General features: G+C 35.6%; 3 protein-coding genes across 4 annotated transcripts; 2 read left to right on the forward strand and 1 right to left on the reverse strand.

Annotated features, from left to right (window-relative positions):
- Positions 1-1,323: 1,323 nt before the first annotated feature.
- Positions 1,324-6,999, forward strand: LOC133869807 (uncharacterized). Its single transcript, XM_062306880.1, has 4 exons — positions 1,324-1,445; positions 1,645-1,832; positions 1,917-2,079; positions 6,513-6,999. Exons 1-4 carry the CDS (start codon positions 1,368-1,370, stop codon positions 6,693-6,695), a joined length of 612 nt encoding a protein of 203 aa, XP_062162864.1. The 5' UTR covers positions 1,324-1,367; the 3' UTR covers positions 6,696-6,999.
- A 2,433-nt stretch (positions 7,000-9,432) lies between these two features.
- On the forward strand, positions 9,433-12,928 carry LOC133868569 (uncharacterized). Its single transcript, XM_062305497.1, has 5 exons — positions 9,433-9,628; positions 11,289-11,429; positions 11,649-11,888; positions 11,968-12,027; positions 12,583-12,928. The coding sequence occupies exons 1-5, from the start codon at positions 9,518-9,520 to the stop codon at positions 12,685-12,687; spliced, it is 657 nt and encodes a 218-aa protein (XP_062161481.1). The 5' UTR covers positions 9,433-9,517; the 3' UTR covers positions 12,688-12,928.
- Positions 12,929-14,629: 1,701 nt separating this feature from the next.
- LOC133867604 (uncharacterized) lies at positions 14,630-25,325 on the reverse strand. 2 transcript variants are annotated; one of them, XM_062304347.1, is made up of 11 exons: positions 25,004-25,325; positions 24,352-24,528; positions 24,212-24,267; positions 23,048-23,113; positions 22,792-22,899; positions 22,633-22,699; positions 21,064-21,148; positions 18,316-18,476; positions 17,720-17,821; positions 16,774-16,996; positions 14,630-15,019 (listed from the first exon to the last, which is right to left on the reverse strand). In XM_062304347.1, the coding sequence occupies exons 1-11, from the start codon at positions 25,040-25,042 to the stop codon at positions 14,886-14,888; spliced, it is 1,218 nt and encodes a 405-aa protein (XP_062160331.1). In that variant the 5' UTR covers positions 25,043-25,325; the 3' UTR covers positions 14,630-14,885. The 2 variants fall into 2 exon arrangements, with proteins under 2 accessions (XP_062160331.1, XP_062160332.1); XM_062304348.1 differs by having other exon boundaries at positions 24,352-24,501; positions 25,004-25,323.
- Between the last annotated feature and the right edge of the window lie 2,366 nt (positions 25,326-27,691).

Here is a 27,691-nt window from a genome sequence, read left to right on the forward strand (position 1 = left end):
AAATTGAATAAAAGAAATACAAGAACACGACAACCATGGAATAGTTTCACTACTTGAGCAAGGATTTTATACATTGAAGAATAGACCTTAATTTCTAGTTATCAATTAGGAGGCTAGGGAGAGAGATTTATTTTCATATATTACAAATCTCTCCCAGTTGCCAATCTAAAATCAAAAGGGATTTACGGGCCCTCAGTGCTCAAATCTTAACCTTAACACAAGCATGGGCCCTAATTGAGTTAAAATTGGAAATTATAATACTCAAAACCCATCTCCATTTTAGCTTAAAATCTCATTGAAATTAACACTATGATCTGAAATCTAAAACCCATCTCCATTTCAACTTAGAAATTAAAAAAACCATGACGCTCAAACTAATACTACCAGTAAATGAAGAACACAACAGAAAGGAAACAACTGTTACGCAAAGAGTAATGGTCAAATTGACCTCCACATTCCACATTCCAAACCCTAGACCCAAAACCCAATCCATCCCCACAGATTGATATGAGAATAAAGCTCAGCTCATATTCTTTTCACAGCAAAAACCCAGCTTCGAAGAAACTACAAATCACAGCAAACAACTAAAAAAGGCAGATCCAAAAACAATTCAAAAAACCAGAAATGGGGGAGATCGGTACCGGTGTCGGAAATGGAGGAGATCTAGGCTGGAAATGAGGGAAATGGTCGCCGAAACTGTGAGAGCCCAAATCTCAGCCAACTTTGTCCCTCGAACTCCTGCATTTTCTTAGCCAAATCTCACCCAAAAACAACTAAAAAAATCGGATCTGGAGAGAAAATCAAAAGGAAAGATAAAAAAAATAATTAAGAAAACCTTATGGTGGATGGGCTCGTCGGTAGTGGTGGTGGTGGTTCGGCTGGGGCTGCTCGTGGTGGTACTGTGGTTGGGTCATCGGATTCTTCGGAGTTGAACCGGAGATGGAGAACGCATGGTGACTTTTGGCTGGAGATGGAGAATGCATAGTGACAAGCTTGTGAGTGGTTGACGGTGGTAGGCTCACGGTAGGGTTGAGGAGAGGAGATGGAGAGAGGGAGGGAAAGATTTAGAGAGAAAATGGTTTGGAGAAGAAAATGAGTATAAAATGGACGGAAATAAGTTTTTAAAATTAGACTTTTTATTTTTATTAAAAAAATTTATTAAAAGCCAAAATGTCGTTCCCACATAGAAAAGGTTGTCCCTGCCATCATTACTCTTTATAGAATGGGCTATCAAAAAAACAAAGCTATGAATTCTTTATTACAGCCAATAGACTTTGTCCACGATATCGAGCTCACACTGTACTCGAGTCCTTCTCACCTACCTATATCTGTATATATATCCCAAATTCAAAGGGTCTCGCACGGCAATGGCGCTTTCCACTGCATTCCGCGAACGGCTCGAGCACATGGAACTTACCAGAAACCAACGTCTCTCTCTCCTCCAGGTCCCCAATACAAACACTAATCTCTCTCCTCTGTTTGGTTGCCAAGAAAATCGAGGAAAAGAAAATAAATCCAACACATTGTATAATCTCATCCTCTCCTTTTATTTTCATTTACTTTAACATCCAAACAGAGAGCGAAGTCTCTCTTGAAAACCCTAATTTTTAAACCTTCGTTCACCGGGGTGAAAAATGCTTGCAGGCAGAGAAAGAATGGCAGGCGAACAAGTCTCAGGTCTTGGCGTCGAAGCACGCAAACATCAGGGCCATGGAGCAACGGTGCTTGTTGCTCGACCAAAAGATCGCGTCGCAGAGCTTCAAGATATCGGCCCGCAAGTCCGAAATCGAGACCCTCGATGCCAAATACTGTACCGATTCGGAACATTGGAGGTAATAATTTTGGTAACATCTTCGTGTGGTCTATCTCTTTTTGGATTGAAATGTAGGTAAAACAAATAGGGTTGGATTGTTTAGGGTTTTGAAGAGTGAGGTGGAGGAGCTTGGGGAGTTGGAGAAGGAGAGGGATATGTTTTACGAATTGAGGAGCTGTGAGATGAAGGACTTCAGAGAAAATGTGGAGAAGTTCGTTGTGGAATGTCGAATGCGTGTTGAGGAATTGAGGAACCGCATAAAAGAGGTAAAAAATTAGGGCTATTACTATTTACTACCCAATCGCATTGAATATTATCCTCTAGATGTATTGTGAAATACAATGTGTTATCAGTTTGCTATATTTCATCACATTCACATGGACCTGTGTTTGTATGTATATATGCTTATTTGTTATATGTTTATGCATGTGAGAGTATTCATATATTGTGAAAAGTTGAAGTGAAGAAAGTATCAGTATTAAGCAATCTTAGTATAAGTTCCCTTTTTTGTACTTATTTATTTATAGGAATTTTTTTTCTAGGATTTTTGTTTTTAGAATGAGAATTATGCCCTTTGTTGCTGCTCTCTACTATATGTGATTGCTGAACATATTTTTACTTGAGAACATTTCATGCTTACACAATTCCTACAGAACCTTGCAATATCAATCTATAAGAGTCGTTGATATTTGTGTAGACTACAATATGTAGTGGTTGGAGAAGGGAATGGGTACTTGCTTTGCTAGTGTTGAGTCAGTTTAAATGAGCCACTGTACTTGTGGAGCTTGTGAAGCATTTCAATGCAATGGTATTATAATTAAGGAGCAATTTTATTTGTTGAGGAAGGCTTTGAAATGACTTGTATGTATGCCAAATTTAAAAAGAGAAGTCCTCTTGACTTCCTTGTATACCTTCCTCGTTTAATTAGTTAATTAGTGAATCATATATTCATTATTTTCTTGGGTGGAGCAAAAGAAGAAAGGCCTATTTAAAAATCGTAGAATCAGATTTCAAATCAAGAACTGGTTACAACTAGGAAACCAAGAGATGGAACCTCTTCTAAGTAGTGTAGTCAGTTATCTGAACAAGAAGAGGCGAGAGGTCTAATCTAGTCTACTTTTAAAGCTCAGGTTACTAAACCATCGGGCAAGATCATAGGCTGCTAAGTAGATGCTCAATCGGGTAAGCATAAGCTTCAATCTTGTGAAGCTTCAAAGAAGCTTACTTGTATCTTAAACTATGAAAGGGACCTGCCGTCTCTATGGTATTTTAATATTTTGGGGAAAATACAGTACTTTACCCCCCTAAGTTGGACCCCTTTTTCGATCTTCCTTCCAATGTTTAAAAAGTGCCAATCAAGCCCCCACGAAGTTTAAACTGTTGGCAAGTTTGTCCATCCGTTAACCAATTGTGTCTTCTTTGATGGAAAATGACCCGTGTGCGCTCACGTGGGTTTTTAGTGGATGAAGTTCCCAAAGTTAGGGTGGCCGAAACCACCCCCATGGGCCATTTGGGGGTGGCCGGCCATTCATTCATTTTTTTTTTATTTAACCTTTTTATTTTTTATTTTTAATTTATTTATTTTTTAAATAAGGGCATTTTGGGGTCTTCTTCCCCTAGAAACTCGTGTGACGCACGTGGGTCATTTTTGGTCAGAGAAGCCGGAAGTGGCTAACGGATGGGCAAACTTGCTGACGGTTGAAACTTCGGGACGATTGAAACTTTTTTTAAACATTTGAGGCAAGATCGAAAAAGAGGTCCAACTTCTGCCCGGGGCGGTAAAGTGTATTTTCCCCTAAAATTTTTGGACAAAATCTTGTTGTTCCTTAGGATTTCAAAATGAACATAAAAGAGGGTGGTTTTCTTCAAAATAAATTATTCTGACTTCAATTAACCAATCATCAAATTATTGGAATAAAGCTTTCGATCTTAGATCCCTGCTTGAAGCGGATGTGACTGATAAAATTGAAATGGAGTTTCCTAAATCTCATAAACCCTAATGGGGTCTGCTAATAAGCGTATCTTGTAGATGAGTACAACGAATATGAGGGAAGCTCCATTTCAAGGATATATTTGGTGTTCAAAGTTACAGAAGAGGCTTAAAATATTTATACTAGAATTCTGAATCAGTGATCCCTGTGAAAAATATTCAGGTCTCAGCATTCTAAACTGTGGATTTTTATTGATCTAGGTGCATTGTGGTTCTTGAATAGGTTTATTTTTCTTTTGGCTAGATATTTGAGGTGCTCTCATTTGCCAGTTGAGTTTAATAATCATCATTTCCAGAATCTGTCCTTGAAAGATTTTTTTTTTTTTTTTTCTCTTTCTTTATTTCTGGTTCTACTTCTTCCAGTTAGTCAGACAGATGCTTGGCTTTAATATAAGTTCTGCTAATTGTCACTCTTTTGCTGGAAAGGTTATGATTCTAACCAAACCTTTGTGTCTGACCATAGTTTAATTGATCCTCAATTATCTTATTTTGAAGTTCAAGATTCTTTCAAAGAATTTTTGGGGGCTGTTAGATCTGTCTTCTGAAGGAAGTCTTTTATCTCTCCTCTTAGGCATCCTGTTCAGAGAGCTCCTGTTGCAGGAATGGGTTAAAATAGAATTTATTATTTTTTCGTGATTAATTAAGGTAATAGGCCTTGTGGGGTATACGTTTTTATATACGATAAAGGTAACTTCAGGGATGCATGGGTAGTTTGATTTATTTATTTACTAATTGATCATAAGAAACAGTGGCGGAGCCATAAATTTATCTTTAATGAGGTTAGAACTAAAATAATAAAATTTAATGACAAGATAATGTTTTCTATTACTGTGCTTCTATTATATATATACAAAAATATGATAAATACAATTCGAAATAGAAATAAAATATTTTGTAACGCCATATGTGTATCTATCAAACTTCATAAATATGTGGCAAAATTGATATATAAGTAAGGTAACATGTAGGAACTAGTACAAAAACAAAGTGTCTAAAATTGCAGCTTATGCTCTTTTAAGGAAATAAAATCATCAAGAGCTGAAGTTTGAAAATTAGATGTCGAAGAAGATAGTTTGCATTATAAAGTTAAATAAGTTGTTTTCAAGTGCAAAGTAAAAAACATGTTTTGAAAAAGATTTTAGAATATCTTATCTCCCTAGAAGTTACAGAAGCAATGAAAAAGACAATTTAACATAGGTTAAAAAACTTAGGTTTATCATTTAGTAAAGGAGAATGTGACCATAGATTACAAAAATCTATAGAGAGATAGAATGACACATCACCAAACAACTCCTATTGACCACTTTGAGGTGAATATGGATACAAAAATGTGTCAATTCAAATTAACACTTCGTGTTTTATTTCTAGTAGGCTGAAACTATAAATTTGGCAAATAACAATCAACTATCAACCTTTTTTACCAACAATTTTTAGCCTTTATAAGTTCCACTTCCTTAGTGTGTGCTTTATATATATGTGTGTGTGTATATATATATATACATATAGATCAGTAGAGTGCTTGAAACGTACTAACATAGTGCCATCATAAGCTGCCCCCTGCGCCCCCCTCTCCCGGGAACGCTCTAGCATACCTAGCTCTTAAGATGGCTTGATGTATAGATTAACCAGCTGTGTCCTTTGAAGGCGATTCGCCAATGGTGTTTAAGATGAAGTTGAAGGTAGACTCCGTCCTCCCTAGTGATCTCTTTCTATTACAACCTTATTGCAATGGACGTACTTGAAAATGCTGACATGCACGCATTGTTATTTAAAGCTCATATTAACTTGTTAGTTGGAGCCATGGAGTTAACATATTGGGTCTGAACAAGTTGGCGCTAAATGTTATCAGAAGGTATGATGTTAAACCAAGCTTGCCCATTGAGTTTTTTCAGAAGTCTAGCAGACTTACAAAATGATGGAGGTCTTGAACTTTTTCTTGATGTAAGACAAAAGGGGAGTGCAAGGCGCTCAGCTAGAAGTCAGTTAAAAGTTGGCTCGAACAACACTAGAAGTTGGCTTGAGCCGAGTCAAGACAGAATTCTCCTCTAGAAGTCTACTAGAGCCAAGTTCAGATAAAATGCTATGCTAAAAGTCTGCTAGAAGTTCATTTGAGCAGATCCATCTGATGCAAAATAATGTTAGCGTTTTTCTAATTTTGGCAACGAATCGATTCCGTCCCTTTTGAGTTCTTTCTTGATTTGGTTCACTTTTTGATATTTAGGCTTTCCTTAATTTACATGATTTTTCATTTTTACGCGATTTGGTCTATTTTAGGTTAGTGCTAAAATTAGTTTCTTGTGTTCCTAAGCTCTTAGGATTGTTATAAGAGGATCATGATTGTATGGTGAAGGAGTTTCAAGTTCAATAGCAATTCTTTTTTCATTATCAACGTGTGCGTTGATTTGTTGTGAATTGAAAACACAGATTTTCAATCACTTTTATCGCTTTCGCTACATCAGTTCTATTAAGAATCTAAGATGATTCATGCTAGAGAAAATTGAGAGTTATATTTGATTAATATGGATGATGGACTAGAATTTCGTTTCGTTTGTTCCTGATGAGAATGATAAACTGTAGAAATATTGCTTTCTTTTCCATGGTAGACTGGAAGTCTTGAAAAATATCATGAACTCCGTTATACAGGTTATTGCTGGGTTATTTGATTAAACTAAAATCACATCGTTAACATCAGTTTGATCTTTCTTGCAGCACCAGTCAAGCCTTTTGCAATTCCAAGGTGGCAATGAACATTTCTATAATTCTGAGATAGCTGTAGCTGAAAAGAGAAAGTCTGAACTTATAGCCGTGAAAGAGAATTTGGATAGGAACTTGGCTTCTAATTGCCAACTAAGAGCACAGCTGCAAAAGCAGCTTCAGAATATATCATACTAATTGGACAAAATCAAGAGAAGACTCAAACAGCTAGTTTTTTTTCATCCGAAGTAATAAGGGGGCAACAAAAATTGAAAGCTTTATTGTGTACGGCATAAGGAACGCCAAAACCTTAGCCTTGAAAGTATAACTGTGTGCAACTGTTCTTATCACTGATAGTATCATGAACTTTTGATGCTTCAGGTGGGAATTTATCACTTCTCATCTTTTGAGGAGTGCTACACGTACCTCTACGTAATTAATCCTAACATGACAGTAACTATTAAATGAAATAAGAAATAAAAGTATATGTACGTTCTATTTATTTCATCCTAATTTTTTTTTAAAAAAATGTTTTTCATATTTGGTGCGATTGAAAATATTTTTGATTTGACCAAAAAGAATTTATTTAGTTTTGGAAAATGATTTACATTTTTAAATTTCGTAAAAAAAATTGAGTTTGAGTTTCTTTTTCTTAAACTGTCGGACCATCGCTGGACCACTATCGAGCCACTTCGGACCACAACTAAGCCATCCTTGGACCATTGCTAGACCACTATCGAACCATCGCTGGACTACTACCGAGCCATCCGTGACAACTATCGAGCTACCTTTGGACCATCGCTGGACTACTAACGGGCCATTCCTGGAGCAGTACTCAACCACTTTGAATCAGCACCTAGCCACCCTTGAACTACCTCTGTGCCACCTGAACCATTGCCAAGCTACCTTTGGATCATCGCTGAGCTACCACAGACCATCACCAAGCCACCACGGGCAATGCCGAACCACCACTAAACCACCCCCAAACCATCGTCAAATCACTACCAAGCAACTGTCAGCCACCGCCAAATCATCATCGGACCACCGATGGGCCTCTGTCAAACTATTGCCAGAACTCAAATTATTAGGTTTTTTTTTATAATTATTTTATATTAAAAAATTTATGTTGTGAATAAAAATTAATTTTTATTGGTTAATGTGATTAAAAGAAAATATAAAAAAAAATATTTAAGATTTTCTGTACGTGTTAAACGTCGAAAAATATTTTCAGCGAAAAACATTTTATGTCGAAACAAACAAAGCAGTAGTATCCAATAGTGACTTTCACCGTCACGTCAAAGGAGTGAGTATTTAAAAGTATGTGAAGTATTTCTCATCATCTTCTATAATTAGCTTATCTCAAATGTGCTAAGAATGTGTCATATAATCAATAACATTTCTAGATAATTAGATAACAATTAGTCTTTCATTAATCTATCAAGTTGAACCTTGGAAACGGTAGTTCAGGAAAAGCTTTACCCAAACTCACGATTTAATTATTAAAGAGTAATGTTACTTTTCACACAAAAAATAAAAAAAGGGCCTAAAACACATTAGGTATGTAAAAAGTAGCATTACTCCTTAATAAGATCGTTCAAAGTTAATTGAAATTTTTCCACTTCACCACCCACATGCTTTGAACCATAACAAATCTCAAAGCCCTTCAAGTCCTAAGATTTCTCAGCCAAATTTGAATAGTGCATCTTTTCTCTCTCTCTCTCTCGACCTCTCTAGAAAAACCTTTCAGAAGAGTTTGCTTGCCGGGGGAGGCCGGCTGGCCTCCCTCCCTCCCTCCGATTCCCTGTGTCCCTTAGTCCAAGAGGACTAAGGTGTCTTTTTGTTTTCCTCCCTGAGTTCTCTCAGTGGAGGCTAGTTTTTCTCTCAGCCATTAGGGCTGTGAAGCTTTTGTTCCCCCTGGTTGATCCGGTGGTGGCTGACTTTCTCCTAGCCTTTGAGGCTATAGTGGTTTGTATTTGTGTTTGTTTTTTCTTTCTTGCTTTTTGTCTCAGGCATTAAAGCTAAAATCAAGGTTTCTAGCTTGGGGAAGTGGCGGCTGTTCGTGTCTTTTAACGGTGGTTTTGGCTAGTTCTTTATCTGTTTTTTCTTGAATTTTCGGAGCTAGATCTACTCAACTCCGTTGCTTTTTTCAAGACACGCGCCCCTCAGCCGTGTTCTCCGTCGTCGTCTGCTCCTGTTGCTTGAAGCACAAGTCATGTCGGTGGTCGGAGTCCGGCGAGTGGCCTATACGCCCTAGAGAGCCTATTGCTTTCTGACGCGCGTGACGGCCACGCTCCGCCATTTTCTAGCTGCGCTTGATGGGGATGGGGACTACAATGGCTGATCTACGGCTGGGTGGTGATGGTGACGACGCATGTCATCCACGCGCCGCCGTAGCTGACGGAGTCCGCTCCTGCCTTTCTGCCGGCAGCTTTGTTTTTTGGTTTTTTTGCTTTGTGTTGTGTATTTTCTTGTTTTCTCCTGTACAATTTGCTTGTGTACTGCTCAGATTTTACTGGAATTTGTGTTGGCTAGATGCTAGATCAGCCCTCTTTTATTTGAGAGTGAGCGTTAATGTAATAGATGCTCAAATGTATTTCTAATAAGGTTTGATGTCTCTGCTCAGGTAGCTGTTTTTTAAGTCAGATCCTTCTGGCTTAGAGTTTAAGAGTCCAATCCCTTATTTTTCAAGATGTACTATTTGCGGCATTTATAATAGTACACGTTATTTGTTCGAAAAAAGATTTCTCAGCCCAATCAACAACGCCACGTTAAACACGTTTCATTTTTGCTGATGAGTCCCTCTGTTAGCGGGGGCATGGACCATAACCTACTAGTAACCCTCTAGAACCTTCTTTTTTGTAAAAAAGCCCTAGCCCAAATGAATATAATTATCTAAACCCGCTTTTGCCCTTTCAAAATTCACAGTAGGTTCTAGCATTTTCCATTTCCACATACACACATATATAAACAAGGCTACTTTCGCAGCGACGCAAGACTAGAAGCGCAAGCAAGGTATAGCAATGGCGGACGAACTGGCTCTAGACTTGGAGGAGCTTCGTCACCTACAAAGCATCGCCAAGAGGCCTCGCATCGTCTCCCTCATCTCCTCCGAGATTTGCAACCTTGAGAAGGTTCTCCTTTCTTTCCTTTCCTTTCCTCTGTTTTTTTTTTTTTTTTTTTTAATGGTTATGTCATTGTGAAATGTATTCCATATATGTGAAGAATTAACTATTTTGATTAGGATTTACCTCAAATTCTGTTGTTTTATTAATTTTTACTAAAATTATGAATTTCTTGTTACTACTGCGACTCGGCGAGTAGACATATTGTGTATATATTTGTTTCTTATTTCATTTCATTTTCTCTTTGTTTTCTTTTTGTAAATCTCATTTTAACTTTGTTTCTTTCTCATCGAACCTAATGTTTATGTCATAGTGAAATTGTTCATGAATTTTAAGTATTTTGACTAGGTGTCCGTTTGGCTCAGCGGTTTAGTGCTGTTTGAAAAATAGCATTTCAAAACCTAGCTGATGAAAAAACGATTTTCAAGGATGTAGTTAATCATTTGGTAAAATCGTGATTTGGCGTTTAAAATTGTGGTTCAGATTTTAAAATCGTAAACCTATGCCTTTTGTTTGCCATTTTTTTTCAAACGCACTCCCAATCCGGACATTTTTTTTGTCAATTTTGTTTAAAAACGCAATTTTAGCCTGTATATTAGCATCTATTTTGATCACTCCTCGGATTCCAGGGCTTTTTGTTGCATTGAGTTCGATGAAGATAAGAATTTAGTTAACTTTTTTGAATTTACATGAAGGAATTAAGCTTATAGTAATTTCATGACGTAATGATTTGATTTGGAGACTCTATCATGGCCACGCCTAACCAACGGCCCCTGTGCATTTGCACTATGTCATTTTGTGTTGAGTTTTTTTGGATGACTTGTTCAGAGTAAAACTACTCTTAGGAAAATACGGATACTCTAGCAATTGAATTAAAACAATAAATTGTTTACGTTTCTCACGAAGCCTTACTGACATTATTATGTGTTCTTTTGTTCACATTCAGTTCCTGAATCATAAAACTAACTGATAGGTACTTCCTATTGAAAGTAGACCCTTCAAAAGCTTACTTTTGCTATGATCTATTAAACTATTGGATAATTTAGAGTTATTTCTATAGAAGTTGTCTCAACTGTCCCCAAATTGGTCTGGTTAATATTGGTACCAATGTCCTTTACCTTGCTTGCACCTTCAGCACTAAAAAGTGATAAAAATAGTAGAACTTTATTTTGTTGATTTCTGCCATTTAGCCAATTCTTATGATGATTACAATCATGATAATAAAGGAGCCTAGTGGCCTCTTCACTTTTGTTATCAAAACCCTTGGAGACCTACTTTAAGATTGTTTTCCCTTTTAGAGGGACTACTTAAATAATTGTTGTCATCAGTATTTAAGATGTTGACAGGCTAATAAATAGTGCTTAGACCTTTATGATGTGATAAATGACATGCCAATTGCAAGGGTAAATGATATATTTTTTCTGCTTATGCTGGATTTATTATTTCCAGTAGAAGTGGACATATCTTCTATGGAAGTGATTGGCAAAGATTGATTAGCATCTTATATTTTGAGCTCAGATACCCACCATGCTGAAAGGCACCAAATGGTTTGCAAGCTATTTGATTATCTACAAGATCAGTTGTCTGTGCTATCCCAGGCAAAAGGGATAATATTTGTGTGGTTCTATGTTTTCCTTTGTGAGCACTGACTTTGGTTCTTCATGTCCAGTTGTCAAAAGAGGCTGTCTCTGCATCTTCCTCGCAAATTCCAACACCTGTTTCTACTGCACCTACGGTGCCCTCAACCCCGGCATTAAAATATGCTACTCTTGCTTCATTCAGCTGGGATCAGGACGATGACAAAGTCAAGGTAAGAATGAAATTGAATGCTGAAAAAAAGTTAGCAAAAAGCTATTAACTAAGGGTAAAACAAAATCAAATTTGGAGTTGGTCCTTGAAAGGCATTGAAGCAAGAACAATATGCAAAAATATATTTGTTTGTGAGTTTTTTTTTTCTCAACTGCTTTCTTGACGACAAAACCTTATGTATAATGATTGATTTCTCTAATCATGATTCTTGCACCCGCAGATATATATATCCCTAGAGGGAGTTGAGCAGGAAAAAATTGAAACCGAATTTAAGCCAGTGTCCTTTGATGTCAAATTCCATGATGTCCAAGGGAAGAACTACCGATGCGCCATAGCTAAACTGAACAAGAAGATTGTTCCAGATAAGTGCAAGGTGGTAGTTAAGCCTTCAAGGTGCATTATTACATTATTCAAAGCTTCAAAGGGGAACTGGTTAGATTTGCACTTTAAAGAGGACAAGGTAATTGCCCACTATGAGAGGTTGGATTCTACATTTGTCCATTGGAACATAATCAACTAAGTGCATTTTTATCTTACAGCTGAAGCCAAATCTGGACAAAGAGCGGGATCCTATGGCTGGAATCATGGATTTAATGAAGGTGAGTTTCTCACTGCTTTGTCATTAGCAACATATGTTCTTGAACATGTACACACACATGCACCGGAAGTTTTTGCTATCGAGTTTTAGGCTCCGTTTGTTACGACGTAAAATGTTTTTTGGAAATCATTTTTTCTTATTTTTTGGTGTTTGGTACTATCGAAAAAAAAAAAAAAATCATGGTATGTTTTTGGTTGACTTGGAAAACATTTTTTAATTTCTGTAAAATTGTTTTCATTTTTTAGAACCGTAAACCAATTTTTGAGTTTGAGCTTCTCATTCTCAAATCCCTAAGCCTCCGTCGCAGTCCGCTGGACAGCCACTAGAACTCTGCCGGATCATCGCTAGAACTCCACCGGACCTTTGTCGAAAGTTGTTGGCTATTTTTCGCCATCGCTTATTTTCTGTACGAGCTAAACGCTAAAAAATTTTGTCAAAGGAAATAATTTCTTCTATAAATTGATTTTGTTGAAAATATTTTCCGACATAAAACATTTACGTCGCAACAAACATGGAGCCCTAGTATTCCTATTTTACCTTGATGCATAAATTGCAGAACATGTACGAGGATGGGGACGAAGAAATGAAACGCACAATTGCAAAAGCATGGACTGATGCAAGGTCTGGCAAAACAGCTGACCCTTTAATGGGATATCGTTAAGCCAGTGGAGAGACAGATTCTTATGTCTGGGTGGCTTTTTTTCACTAGATGTTGGTATTTGTGTGGTTTCACAATGCATTTTGTTGTCATATTTCTTTCTTTCATCATATCATGGGGCCATCATTTTGCGTTCGCTTTGTAGGAAGCATGTCTCTTGATAGCTTTCTGTCGTCTAAATTGACTACATGTGTATTGGAAGTGTTAACTTTATAATATGAAGTAACTAAAATTATCCGTATTAGTTATTAGATATTCCTTTACAGGAATATTTGCAAATAGAATAGTAGTCTTGAATATCAGTTGTCTTTTTATCCTGAGCTGCCGGGAAAAGTCCGCAATGCCAGAGCTGCAAGAGAGGAGGCATTTTTTCTAGTATTCAAAATGACATTACTGCTTCAGAAGCTAAGGTTAGATGATCCTTTCTATATTGTAAAGAGTAGTTGCTTCTTGCTTATGGAAGCGTAAAAACTTGTGCCCAGAATCTCACTAAATAGGCTTTTTCTTCTCTTTTCTAAGGAAGCATTCCCATTAACCACATTCCAAGAGAAGCCTTGATGGCCTATGCCGATGGACCAGGATATTTTCAAATTAAATCTTGCAATATTAGTATTTATCATCTTTTAACAGCTGGAATAACATTTATATTTATTTCAAGTGAAATGAAAATAATCAATTTTGGTCAATATTTTATTTTGTATATTGTACTACGTCATTTAAAATTTAAAATTTAAAATAATGTAGTATATATGTATATATATATATATATAGTAATTTAAAAGTCATTAATGTTGATATGACAAAATCTCTACACTGAAGTTTGAACTTAAGTGTTGGACTTTGAAGAAGCATGAATAGTCTAGAATTTGAGTTCCGTCAAGAATGCTACAGCTTTTATTATAAGTTCTTTACAAATTAATGAGACAGTACTCATGTAAACTGCCACAAGAATTTTTGAAAGACTTATAATAACAGTTAAGAGAAATAATTTTTGTATATCTCTTATGCATTACTTTTATTTTTATAAATTAACCATTAAATTTATTGGACCCACAACGATCCATATGTAGGTCTTATAAATTCAATGATTAATTTCAAAAAATGATTTATAAAAGATGTACATGTAACACATTTCTAAAAGTTAGACTTAAAAGTACTACATTTTTTTTTTTTTTTTTTTCCAAATGGGAAGAGTGCCCGGGATATTATAGATTTCACTACTACAAGTTCTTTATAAATGAGGTGGCAATATACATGCATTTACCACAAGAGAAATGATCCCTACACATTTCTCACAACAACCTCACAACAAGCTAATGTGACTGGTAATATTTTATTATTTTTTTGTTTTCTTTTGTTTTCTTTTTATAAAAAAATAAAAAAATATTACCAGCCACGTCAGCTTGTTGTGGGGCTGTTGTGAGAAATGAGTGTAGGGATCATTTCTCTTACCACAACAGCCACTAAACAATTAAATTTATCTGTTAAATTTTTTACCAAGGTAATAAATATTAAATTGTTACAAGCAAATATGGTAATGAATGTTCACATACCAAAATCTAAACTTGTTAAGCATCCATCTCTTTCTTAAGAAGTAAGTTTCAAATTTACCATTGAATTTGTAAAACGCAATGTAGGTTCCACAAATCCACCATTGGATTTAAAAATGAAATGAGTAGAAGATGGGTAAGGAATGAATTTGTATCATTTTTCAATTTTAAAACAATGGTTAAGATTTGAAAAAAAAAAATATACTCACTAGAATACTAAAAGAGTTCTTATGGATCCTAATTCCTAAAATGGAGAACATGACATTTGAAAACGTTCCCTTTAACTAACTTTGGTTTCATGAAACTGTCATTTTAACGTCAAATGAGCTTTATTAAAACAGAAAAAGAAAAGAAAGAAAAGTCTCGTGACAAGCGAAAACAAAACAGGGGCCAAGGAGAAGAAAGGGTTGAAAAAGTAGACCATTATTTTCCAAATCCAGTCAAGCCTGCTCACGGCATGACATAAAATTACCGTGTAAAAGTGACGCATCAAAGAATCGAGCTATTTGCATGGTTAAAAGCTTGAAACAGCTGAGTTCTGGTCTCTATAAACACACACTGCTTGAAAAATCCTGGTGGTCTAAGAAATAGCAACAATCTGGGCAATTAAACTTTTCCACAATTGAAAGTAAGGAGCAAAGTTGTGTGCCTTCATTGGAGAATTTGACTACCATAATCGTCATTAAACTTATCGTAACGGTGAGCATGGAGATGAGCAGATGGTCTGGTGTTCTTTAAAGCTGTCTCTATGTCCTCCTGCTTGATTGGCCCAACTATAGGCAACTCTGCAATTTAGAAAACCCTTCAGTGTCAAGATGGCATTCAAAATGAGCTAGACGTGCTGATTTTGCAGGAAGAACAAAGAGGTATAGAAGTATAAAACAACGTCCTATGTGTAAACCTCTCGTTCGGTTTTAATGACAACGAATGGCTTTTGAAACTTGAAAATATTTGTACCCTATAACTTCAAGAGATAATATTTATTATAATAAAGATTAAACTAATTATGTATAAAAAGATTGATGGTCCTCCACCTTTCATGTCTAACTTGCTTTACCTATATAAATAAATAAATAAATAACAGTAAACAAAATCACTAAAAAAGCACCTCAGCTTACGATATGCCAATATGGTAACCTTATCTTCCTAAGTGTAGGCTGTGTAGCATGCTTTCTGGAACCATGTCCGTGATGTCGTTCATGGCATATGTGTTGTAGTTTTTTCAATGGTCTAGATTTAATTTCACTCTCTCTCAAAAACTTGGAATTAAATTTGAACAGTTAAAAAAACTACGACACATAAGCCAAATCCAAAAATAAGATATTGCCTTGAAAGCTTTGACACAACATAATCTGGTACTTAATCAAACACCTCGTGAACTTAAACATGTAAGTATATTTTCACCATTTATCCTAGTTCTAAAGATCCAAAAACCCAAAAACATGTCTACAAAGCAGTTGATTGTGCTTGACAACTGCTTACACATGTGGTGGGTCCCGAGTAATGCTACAAGTCTTCCTTGTGTCCCTCTAAAAATAACGTGACTTCTAAAATTGTCATTGAACTAAAATCCAATAGTGATCTATCACAAATCTAATAGTATTTAAAAAGCCATGTCAATTTTGGACACAAGGACATAAGGAAGACTTATAGCATTACTCGGTGGGTCCCACTCAAATCTACCACCCGCAGCTTAAGAAACAAAGGAAGAAAAAAAGAAAAAGAGAACATGTAGAATATATAGATTTATTAGCTGTTCACCTTAACAATGAAATGAATGAACAAAAATTTATGAACGTTGATATTGTGATAGTAAGAGATGTTCTCAGTCAGTTTAGTTACCCCCTGCACATTCTTGCATACTTTCCCTATGTTTTCATATAAAAAAATTATGAGCATTAGGGTCATTATTCAATGTTGGTCCCGCTTAAGTGTCTGGCAGGGTAGTTTGGATACACAGTCCTACCCTTTAACATTCTTGCACGAAGTGTCTGCTCTCAAGACTCAAGCACATACTTATGCTTGACAGCCACAGACTTTTACCATTGCATCAAAAGATAACCTCTCATCAACGATTAAGAGCATTATGGAAGAAAAACAACAAAATATTTGAAAGAAAAAATGAAAAACAAGAGCCTAGGGTCAGGATGGAGAGGAGTTGCTGGCTCTGGTCTGGAGTGTAGGGGGGAAGCTGATGGATGTAGATATTATCTTGCTGGAAGAGATATACACTTATTAGCGTGTGGAAGTGGATTCTAGTCACTCTATTATGTTTTTCAAGTGTAGGGCAACTGCCAATGTGGTAATAAACTATAGCACCGGTTTTAATCAGTTTCTTCTTGGAAGCATCTAAAAGGTTTACGTAATGTATGATTTGTATATATATATTTCTATATTTTCTTTTGGAAAGCTTAAAAAAAAAACTATAAGATATTTATGGTACTCATCCTCGGTTCCATATATAAGGCATTTTTATAATTTCAAAACTACTTATCAAAAAATAATTTCAAAACTATAAGAAATATTGGAAGTCACATACCATCCTCAGGCACCACTTCCTGTCTCTCTTCAAGAATTGCCATTACACGTCTAAGGGGCTGCATGGCAGCCTCTTTGCACAGTAACCGAATATCTGAACCCGAAAAACCTTCCGTCTTTTCAACCAACAAATCATAAACAAGCTTCTCCTCATCAGGCTGTGGTGGCAGGAGTTCCTCAAACATGCCTCTTCTCGCTTCTGGCTCCGGAAGAGGCACTAGGATCTTAATTATCATGGTCAAAGAAGAACAAGTTTACCAATAAAACAATTAACTTTTGTCAGAGAGAAAATTTAAAAGAACTGTGAACTTTAGTTGCTAGATCTGCCATTTACCATCTACAATACTCTACCATTAGACTGAAATACCCATATATAGTTCTTTCTTATAGGTAAATACAATTGTGACCACACCCTCCATCCCCCCTCGTTTTGTGGAGGAGATATCATTTGGTCCAAGCACCATTGCGTAACAAGAGTCTGATGAGAGAGATACTGTAGAACAACCCTAGCGCATTTTATACTGTAATTTGTTTTAGTATTTTATATTATAAGTGAAGAAAAATGCAAAAGTTGAGGGCCAGTGATTTAAATAGCTTGTTCTTTCAATTTAAATCATATTGATTTTTTTTTTTTTTAATTGATAGTACAGTATCTGTCAACTTATACATAAAATAGCAGCCAATTAATTCCTGCGTCAAATTGGATCCAGAAACCAGCTTTTTGTTAGTTAGAAGACAGCTTATGTATTTAGCTCTGCCAACAGGTGCCACATATATTTAGAACGACACCAAGCATATGAAAATATGGCGACGGTAAGGCTCTTCTACAATAGACTAGTTCTCCATAACAGCCAAAATTACAGAAATAGTAACTAGAAAACTCTTATGTTTCAACCTAATCCTTTTTTACTATTGCATAAAATTGGACTGACTTCTCAAAAGGATACTCGCTTCTCAAGACGCCGGAGCATAGCTGCATCCAGTTCCCAGGGGAGATTTGTTGCCGCCAAAACGAAAACAAGTTCATCTGTCTGCATTAAACCATCCATCTGCAATCTAACCAAGTGATCAATTTTTGAGAAAGTAGAGTTGAAATCGTGTAAGATTTCATTTCCTTACATTAATGCATGAAATTAAATTATTACTCTCGCTTAACAATATGGTTTATTTGAAGGACTCAAAAATTCACAAACTGGAGGACTCCGAATTATGAAGAGAGATGAGAACAATGACATGGGTCTTAATGCAAAATGTGACAACCTCAAAAAAATGAGACTAAAGTAGGGTTGCTAATGCTTGGATCAGACATGAATATTAGTCATTTGACATTTATTATTCTACTGTGATAATTGCAGTTGCTTGGACAAAGCTGACTAAAATAGGATACAAGTAAAGAGGGTGCTGTTGGCAACAAGAAGATTCAACATCCAACATCCTTCAGAAAGGTTATAGAAACTCTCTTATGTTTATGAGCCACATATGTTTGTACCTATATGTATCCACAGTCACATAAAACAGTCAACTTGTGAGAAACAAACATCACCTGTATGAGTAGCTCAGTTTTCAAACGCCTACTTGCTTCATGCTCGCTACGTCCTTCACCACGTTGGCTAATAATAGCATCGATTTCATCAAGAAATATAGTTGATGGTGCATGGTGCCTAGCAAGCTCAAATAACACCTTAATTAGCTTCTCCGAGTCACCTGTAATGTCAATAAACAAAAATGCAAATCACTCACTATGTGAATCAAATTGTTAAAATAAAAAATGGAAAGTTTGCTACAGCATGTTACAACTCGCATGCCACTATCATAAAGGAGTGATAAAGATTAAAAAAAAAAAAAAAAAAAATCGACATTGGGAGAAATCGACAATGCAAGGGTGCCACATCTTTAAGATGAGGTTCCACCACTTTAATATGCAATAAGGTGGCAAATCTAGAACTTTTTTTTGAATTGAGGACAACTTATGTGAAAGTTGGTATGAAAGGAAAAGGAAAAGAATATAGAAACATAGTTGTTATAAGCTTAACAATATGCTCTTACACAAAGAAAAGGACCTTCCCAAAAGCCCAAATAAAATATACATAATCTATTGTAAGAGCAAATGTGCCACAGTAGCAGCTGTCTAGGCATCTATGGAAATTTATGTGATGTTCTCAGTTTGAATCCTCTTGAACAGCTTCTTTCATAAAATTCTGACTTTTGAACAAATATTGTGTTCAGTCAAACAAAAGTGGAAAGGAAAACAAATCTGACCATCTATTTTATTAACTCTTTAACTTGAAATATTCTACATGTTAGCTTTTCTGCTAGTACTGGATGACTGCTCACACCTATAGATATCACCACTATGATAGACCTGGTTCGGAAACCTTCTAATAGTACCTATAAGTTCAAAGCCAGAAACATATGGATCTTGCCAAGTCAAATAACATCATTGAATGCCATCCATCATTCCCTCCCAGTAAATACCATAGAGCCTATTACAACTTCCACCACATTGTGTTACAAGCTTGATCTGATAAGTGAAACCCACATTGTGTTAAGACACATTATTCATTTTATATCTGAGCGAGGTTCGAGTAATTTTAACTCTTTGATGTGCACTCATGCATATACACATATATGCATGATAATGTGAATCATAAGGGGTTTAGAGTGAAATGTATTCCAAAAATGATCAAACAGTCCCAATCTCATAAATGGAAAATGTATTGGTCATGGCATAATTACAGAAGAAACTATTATAGATGGTATGCACCCCAAAGGGCCAAGATGAGCAACACAATTATTTCATTAAGAATCATCAAAACCATATGCATGTTTGTTGGAGAGTATAAATTAAAACACAAGCTGATAAGTTCCTTCCTCACACAGCATCAACTAGCATTGGATATAAAAAGAACCAACATATAACTATTCATGACCTTAGATTTCCTCAATTTAGAATCTCATAAAACCCTCCCCTCCATCTTGAAAACTGATCATGGCTTACCACACCATATTGCCTACTCTACATCAATATCCATCAACGATCTATACCACCATGACTTATGATTAGGAATCTGATCAGCTAATGTATGACCTTGGTACCTTCACCAGCAGTCCTTTCCAAAACCCAATCATATCATGCCAAGTCACCTATCACTCATAAGTCCTTTATAGCTGCACATAGCTAAAGAAAACACCAAAAAGTTGAACTCTCAAGATTTGACTGGTGATTACTTATTTGTCACTATAATGACATTTGTCTACGAAGAAAGGGCTCAGTGCATGGTAAAACAAGATGCTCCAAGTCTCAGCATGCACTTGAAGCAAAATTAATGGGAAATCCACAACCATATGCGTTAATTCAGTTTAAGAGTGCTGAACCACAATTCAGTTTAATAGTATCATAAGACACCAAATTGCTCCATGTCACAATGTGCCAATGTCCACAGACATGGGCTCATAAAATGGGTTCCAACTGATTAAGATCCCATCCTAGACCGCTAAGTCATGTTTCAGGTAACAAATCTTGATCGCATGGCTGTAACATAGTACCTTCGAAAACTTGTGAAGCATTTGTAATGGCAAAGGACTTTTGTAAAGAAAAGTATATCAGAGACAATTTCATTGCACAAATTAAATCTCTTGTATTATAAAAGATCCGAAAAATAAGATTCCAAGTATTTGTGTGCACACTATAATTTTCCATTCTCTCAAATAATTCACATAAAATAGAAGAATTCATTGCAATTCTTGCATTTAATGGTACAAAACTTTTAATCATCAATACGTAAAAAAAGGTTTGAAGTGCTTCTTTACTCTTCGGTGCCTTGCAGCAGATTTGACAAGATTAACATAATTGTAACTTTTGGGCCTTACGCTTTTAATTAAATTTCGATTACTTTATTTTTTATATATATATATATAATTGTAACTTACAAAAGTTGATAATATTATCAGCACAAAATTCAAATTCTCTGATAATATGCCAACATGCATAGATCACTTTGGGCAATAACTTTTTTAACTGCTTCATTTGGAACATCATTTTTGCTGTCCTGTATTATATTCTGTAGATGGGAAAAAATAGTTTAAACTATTATACGAGGCTGATTAAAAGTCTAAATCAATGTTTATGGAATACTTTCTGCCCTTATAATTCTTCCAAGTGATAAGCAATTGTATTGTTTCACACTGAGGCACTATGAGCAGCAAAAGAATCAAACCAACACCACCCCCCCCCCCCCCCCCCCCCAAAAAAAAAAAAAGAAGAAGCAAAAAGCATTGATTTCTGACATACCACGCCATTTGCTGACAACGGAAGATGCTGAGATATTGAAAAATGTGGTCTTGCACTCTGTTGCAACAGCCTTGGCAAGCATTGTCTGCAACACGATATGGTGGTTGATTTACTTCTAACATTTCAATCATTAAGATAGCAAAATCAAACATCATCACATTCTGGCAAACCCTTTCCTTTCCCAAGAATATTTTGTCCAGTCATGGTAGTGACTGCCTTTTTTCACAGACAGCAACTCAGATTATAATCTAAAGTAAAGATTGACAAGTTTATCACTTTAAATTCCAGCCAATTCACAGGTCCTCACATTCAATTTCAATTAGGTTAATATCTCACATGAGAAGATCACAAGATAACAATATTGGGTGGGGTTTTCAATGGTTTGATCCAGAAGTGCCCGGTAGGTTTTAGTTCGTCTGGGGAGATCGTTGTGTAGGATCAGGGCGACGAGGTTTGGGATGGAGATGGAGACTCCCTAGTCCCTTTGGGTGTTTTTCCTTCTAGCATGCCCTTGGATTGGGCGTTGGATGCTGTTGAGGACGAAGATCCATCCTTGGCGATTTTAGATGCCATTGAAGAGGATTTTCATCGGGAAGTAAAGGTTGCGCGTCCAAAGACCAAAGGTAGGAGAGAGCTATTGAATCTGAATAGCTTCATTAATTACGGTAATGTTAGCACAACCTCTAGGCGAGAGAAAGACAAGGCTCACATGCTGTAGCGTTGAGTGATCCGTGTAGGTTTCGGATTTAAGTCCTTGCGGGTTTGTTGGGTTTCTTTTTGTGGGCTGATTTGGTTGTTCCTGTGTATACTTCTTGTGTACTTAGAGGCGCCTTACACTTTTTTTTTTTAATAAAACTTCTATTTCTTATCAAAAAAACAATATTAGGTCCCAACTTTTTTGACAGGTTTTCTGTTACATGGAGGACAAATGGAAAATGCAGACTGTTCATGTGGTATACGACCTTTAGGGCTTCCCATATTATGCTCCCTTGGTCCTGAATATCTCTATATACGCTATTGTGTCTTTGACTTTGTTCAAGTGAATAATAATCAAATTTTTTTAATCCCCAGGTCCCGCATTGCAGTGGAAAGTTGGAATTAATTCTTGAAGAACAGTTAGTCACAAATTGGTCACCAAGAGTGCAGATGCAATCATGTACATGCTTTTTTTATGCTCATAGAAGTATCCCTTTGAGCCGAAGAAGAGTGATGAATATGGTTTCCAACAAAAAGGAATATTGTAAAATATGATATAGTATTTACAGAAAACTCGATCCGCTGACCTTGAATACTTCCTCTGCTTAGTAATAATTTATATGGTAGAAAGCAACTTCAAAGGGAACCAAAAGGAAGAGAAGGGTGGGGAGAAGGAGTTGGAGACCAACTGAATGCACAAAGTTAGACAAGCCCGAATACAAAAACTGACAGGGAAAAGCAGAGGAGAATGAAGAAAAGTACCAAAAAAAAACTCTGAATAACAGCACTGTCTTGTTAAAGGAATTAGAAGGAATATCGTGAAAGCACATAAAATTAAATAAAAATGCAATAAATAAAAGATGATTTACAAACCTTTCCTGTCCCTGGAGGGCCAAAAAGGAGAATTCCTTTCCATGGGGATAGAAGACCAGTAAAGTACCTAGAAAAATGGGATAGATCAGTTTAACTTGAGCAATATAATTAAGTTGGTAAGATACTATGGTCTACAAAGTGTTCATTAACAAGACCGACTTGGGATATTTTATTGGCATGACAACTGCCTCCTTAAGTAAACGTTTGGCATTCTCTAACCCCTTGATGCTTTCCCACTTAACATCAGGATTCCCACGGATGATATCTCTGCAGAAGATGTAATGTAAGACAATAAGAATGATATAAAATTCCATTATTTAACTTTAACTGCAAAATCCTTGGCCACCCAGACAATACAGATGCAATAGTAGTAACAGGTATTCCCTCATGTGAATTCCTTCATGTTGGCAATTACCTACTTAAACTTTCTGCTAATGTACGCATTTCTGCAGACTCAAAAGCAGGGAGAAGAGACTTTTGCCTGAAAATGTGAACATACAAAGTTAGCAGGTTCTCCAAGAATACATGCAATAATTATTCAGTAATATTTAAATCTCAGCAACAAAAACTCCCATGCTGTAACTGAAAGTAAAAGAATGAATTAGCATTTCGAAAAATTTCAGCACCACCACACCACTTTTACTAACTTTCCAGTGGTTTAACCAATGTCAAACAATGTGTTATTTACATACTTATGCCAAACACCCCCCCAAAAAAATCCATTTCTCTATGGATATATATAGTACCCATTTTCTGAATATTACATAGTACGTCTGTGATATGAATGCAATCAGGAATGCAGAGCTCCAGCTCAGGAGTAGGGGGAGGTTTGAGATTAAGAAATGGTTGGTATGAAGGGACAACATTGCTTCTACTGCCTCCAAATAACAAAGAGAAATTTTGTCATTTCATACAGAAACTCTAACCAACCAATTATAATGCATACAAACATTTATAAAACTGAACATTGCCTTTCAAAGTAGCTAGTGTTTCCACCCAATAGGCACCAGCCCTGAGAAAGGAGAAAATGACTCCCAGATCAAAAGGTGGCATCACAATTTAGTCAAAACTCTTATAGAGTAAGATCTAAAATATTATCCTAGCCCCCCATGGTTTCCTCCTCCTCCAAAAACAAAAGTTACACGGCCAGTCAAGAATAAAGCTATTTCAAGTTAAGTCATACTCAGGTACGCAATATTTGCAAAAGCGCAATAATGGTAATATAATTGTCTCTATGCAGGATGAGATGCTCAAGAAGAAAAAGGGAGGCTGGGCAAGGTTGGTTTGACATTGCCCATAAATGGCTCTAGTATATTTCTTATTTTTATACCAACTATATAACATAAGAGACACAGAAGTACAAAATCAAGCCACTGTAATTCCCTGTTTCATTCTCAAGAACACACAATATCATGGATTTTAAAAGGAATATTTCCACAATGTTGTTAGCCATTTAATACAGCATCTATCTGAGGTTGAATTAATGGTGCTGGAAATATTAAGTACTTCACTCTATGATACCAGTGGAAACATAAAACAAACCAAAACAAGATAAAAGTAATGAATCAAGGAATCATACGGTCTCTCATAAGTTCCGTCAGACAAAACTCCATTCGTGTGTGTTGAGTTCCGCTCCTGAAAACAAACAACTACGTCAATCAGGTTCTGAATAAGCTATACCATCACAAATTTCACCACACAACGAACCAAATTCACTACCTGGCTCCGGAATTGTTCATAGATGGCCATGTCAGATGTGTTCTTTACATGCGCGCTCCCATTCGACGTCACGGCCGAAGAACTGCCATTGCTCACTGGTTTATCGGCTGCTTGACCGTTTTCCGACTCCGGCACCCTCTTTCTACCAAACTTTGCATCATAAAACAGTTTAAAATCCTATAAATACACATAATAGATCTGATAAATGCAAGAACCTGCTAGATTTAGAACCTACTAGATTTAGCTCCGATAAATGCAAGATTTCAATTACAAACTGTGATCAGAATAATTAACCAAAATCTACTCAAACATTTCCAAACTGGAACTAGAAATCTATCATAAATTGAGAATTTAATCCATGCAGCAAAGGCAGCAAAAGAGATTGGTTCTCTGTTTGGATGCCGGTAAAATGAGAGAAACAAAAAGAAAACATACTATAAAAAAAGTCTTTACGGTTCTTGTAATTTCTTCAAAAAAACGAAAATGAAACAGAACCAAAATCGAATAAGCCGATAATAGCGAAGCTTCTAGTATCCTCTATTTTCGTCAATTCCCGTACATTTTCAAATCCAAGATTCAAAATCTCCATTTTTTTTCTTCTTTTCCTCACAAATTCTCAGCAACGAAATACACAGAGAGAGAGAGAGAGTACCATAAAGGACCAGCGAGTAACTGCAGGCTCGTCGGCCATTGTCTTTCCAAATCTGCGAGAGAGAAACGAGAAGAAAAAGAGAGCTCTCTAAAAATCTCTCACTCTCTCTCGCTCTCTCACTCTCTCAGTCGTGCAGCGCGGAAACAAAGTAGAAGTAGAGGAAGATGAGGCACGTGTGCCGTGTGCGCGACCACGGAAAAAATCATAGAATCATGGAGTAGGATCTCTCATTTCAATTTTCAACCGAAAGAGAGAAATCAATTTATGGTTTAGATGTTATAGCCTTTATTATTTAGAAATTTCTCCATTTCCCTTGAATTTCCTAGTAACATCCAAACATGGAAAAATTATATGAGCTGTCAGGGCTAGAGAAGCATACAAGGAAGAAATCGGTTTTGTTTACTTGCACGTGACAACACGCGCCAGCTTTTATTTGTTTTACTATTCTAGCAAGTAGCAATTGCAAAGGAATAGCATCCTCATTATTTCAAATATTTTATATTAAAATTTAAAATAAATATATTTAATGGTGTACATTATGTTGCATTATTTAAATTTTTAAAAAGATGTGCTCATATTGACATTATATGCATGCACAAACTTTAAATCCTGACCGTAAAAATTAATTGTGTTAATTAGTTTAATTAAAGGAAAAGTACACATAACCTCTTCAAACTACTACCTTATTGTCAATGTCCCTCAAAATTATTAATGGTGTTAATGCCCTCCATAAACTACCAAACCATGTCAATGTCTCCCCTAATGACAAAAATAACCTTCATAAAATTATTATAAAAATCTAAAATAACAAAAGGTTATAAAAACCAGAAAACAAAAAATAAAAAATAAAAACTGGTTTTTCTTCTTTTTTATTTTTCTAAAAAAGAAAATGTTTTATAATTTTTGGTTATTTTTTTTTGTTTTTCTTAATAATTTTCTTTTTTTAATTTTTTTTTGTTTTTTTTTTCGTATTTATAAGGACATTTTTGTCTTATTAAAAAAAATTTATGGTCATTTTTGTCTTTTTATAGGTCTTAGGGGGACATTGGTATTTTTTGATAGTTTGAGGGGGGAATTGACACGATCGGTAGTTTGGGAAGGACATTAATAATTTAGTGATAATTTGAGGGGGATATGTGTATTTTTCCCATTAATTAATTATCTTTCTATAGTTGTAATTTTTTTTTTTTTAGTTATTTGGAAATTTTTTCAAGCCCACAAAACTCTCACAAAACAACATTCTTAAGTTTTTTATTTTTATTTTTATTTTTTATTTTTTTTATTAATACAAACAATGATAATGGAGTATGAGTAATGCTAAACATCACCCTCATGTCCTTTTTGTGTTATCTCAAAAATTAATGTGGCTTTTAAAATTATTATTGATCAAATTTCAATAGTTGATCTATCATAAATCCAATTGTGATTTTAGAAGACACATCATTTTTTAGGGAACACAGGAGGGACATAGCTCATGGGTCTTACATTTAGCATTACTCAATGGAGTAAATAGACATCATTTGACAAGTTTTGTTTTTGAATCAACTATGTAAAATTTTAGTTAGAAATAATTATTTTTAGGTTTTTAGTGTTGACAAATTTAGTGTCAAAATATGTTTGCTTGTAAGTTTTAAGTTTAGAGTTAAGTCGACGCAAAAGTCGATCCAAGACATGATAATTCAAGTTTGTGTATGTTGTCCAACATTGACTTAAAAGAATTAAAATAACCGTATTTTTTTTTTCTTTATTCCGATATCAGATGAAGGCAACCTTGGTAGCGTTGGAAAGATGACTCAAAATGTTACATGTTATACCCCGAAATATTTTATAGATTTAATTAAGCTTTGGAATGGTTAATGAATTTGATAAGGTTCATTAGGGATTGTTAGAAGTAAGAATGTTGACTTTTGTTCTTAACTAAACGTTCGAGTCAAACCCTAACGTTGAACGTTCGATGTTGGATGTCCAAACGTTCTAGTATTTGTTGTATGCTATAGTCGACCGTATATCAAAGGGCCATTGAACGTTTGACCAGGGACCACCGAACGTTCAATCTGAGCAAAAACCGTTGGATAAAATAATACACCGAAAGTTCGACAAAAGTGACTGGACGTTTGATGTGAAAATAATATAGACTCCTAAATTAACTGCAACCAAATATGCAAAGCTGTAAAAAGATTGAACACGGATATTTGATTACGAAGTGAAAACTCTTTGCACCAAAGAAAAAAACCACTTCGGGGCAGCTAAACTCAAGAAATCAACTATCAGAAGAAATAATTAGTTATAAGACATTCATACTCACAATATCTTTGCAATAGTCATATATTGAACTTTAACAAGTACCTATACTTGAGTGTCTCTCTACTAGACCCGTCTGTAGAGTTTTTCAATTGATCCCTTAATTAGAGCTCATCTCTAGTTGGACTTCAAACGATTAAACAGTTACAACACAAAATAAACTCTAATAGAAATACATATAACTTTTATTTATTTATTTATTTTTTTTGATAAGTAAGAGATATATTATTAAAAAGCGCAAAACGCAATCAAGTACACAGGAAATATACAAGAAAAGCAGCTAGGAAGAAAAAGAAAACAGAACAAGGAAATCATTAAAACTAAGAGGTAAAGGTGCGAGGAATGCCGCCACCCAAGAATACAAGGAATGAAAGAAAAAGGAAATGA

This window comes from Alnus glutinosa, chromosome 5, assembly GCF_958979055.1.
Source record: "Alnus glutinosa chromosome 5, dhAlnGlut1.1, whole genome shotgun sequence".
In the NCBI taxonomy this organism is placed as follows: domain Eukaryota; kingdom Viridiplantae; phylum Streptophyta; class Magnoliopsida; order Fagales; family Betulaceae; genus Alnus; species Alnus glutinosa.

Excerpts from the sequence above, each read along its gene's own strand:
- LOC133868569 (XM_062305497.1), top strand. The coding sequence starts at position 9,518 with ATGGCGGACGAACTGGCTCTAGACTTGGAGGAGCTTCGTCACCTACAA. Across the intron at positions 11,889-11,967 it reads TGCACTTTAAAGAGGACAAG|CTGAAGCCAAATCTGGACAA; the intron begins GTAATTGCCCAC and ends TTTATCTTACAG. Across the intron at positions 12,028-12,582 it reads GAATCATGGATTTAATGAAG|AACATGTACGAGGATGGGGA; the intron begins GTGAGTTTCTCA and ends CATAAATTGCAG.
- LOC133869807 (XM_062306880.1), top strand. The coding sequence starts at position 1,368 with ATGGCGCTTTCCACTGCATTCCGCGAACGGCTCGAGCACATGGAACTT. Across the intron at positions 1,833-1,916 it reads ACCGATTCGGAACATTGGAG|GGTTTTGAAGAGTGAGGTGG; the intron begins GTAATAATTTTG and ends TGGATTGTTTAG. Across the intron at positions 2,080-6,512 it reads TGAGGAACCGCATAAAAGAG|CACCAGTCAAGCCTTTTGCA; the intron begins GTAAAAAATTAG and ends TCTTTCTTGCAG.
- LOC133867604 (XM_062304347.1), bottom strand. The coding sequence starts at position 25,042 with ATGGCCGACGAGCCTGCAGTTACTCGCTGGTCCTTTATG. Across the intron at positions 24,268-24,351 it reads ATGAACAATTCCGGAGCCAG|GAGCGGAACTCAACACACAC; the intron begins GTAGTGAATTTG and ends GTTTGTTTTCAG. Across the intron at positions 16,997-17,719 it reads TCCGGCGTCTTGAGAAGCGA|ATCCTAGTGCCTCTTCCGGA; the intron begins GTATCCTTTTGA and ends ATGATAATTAAG.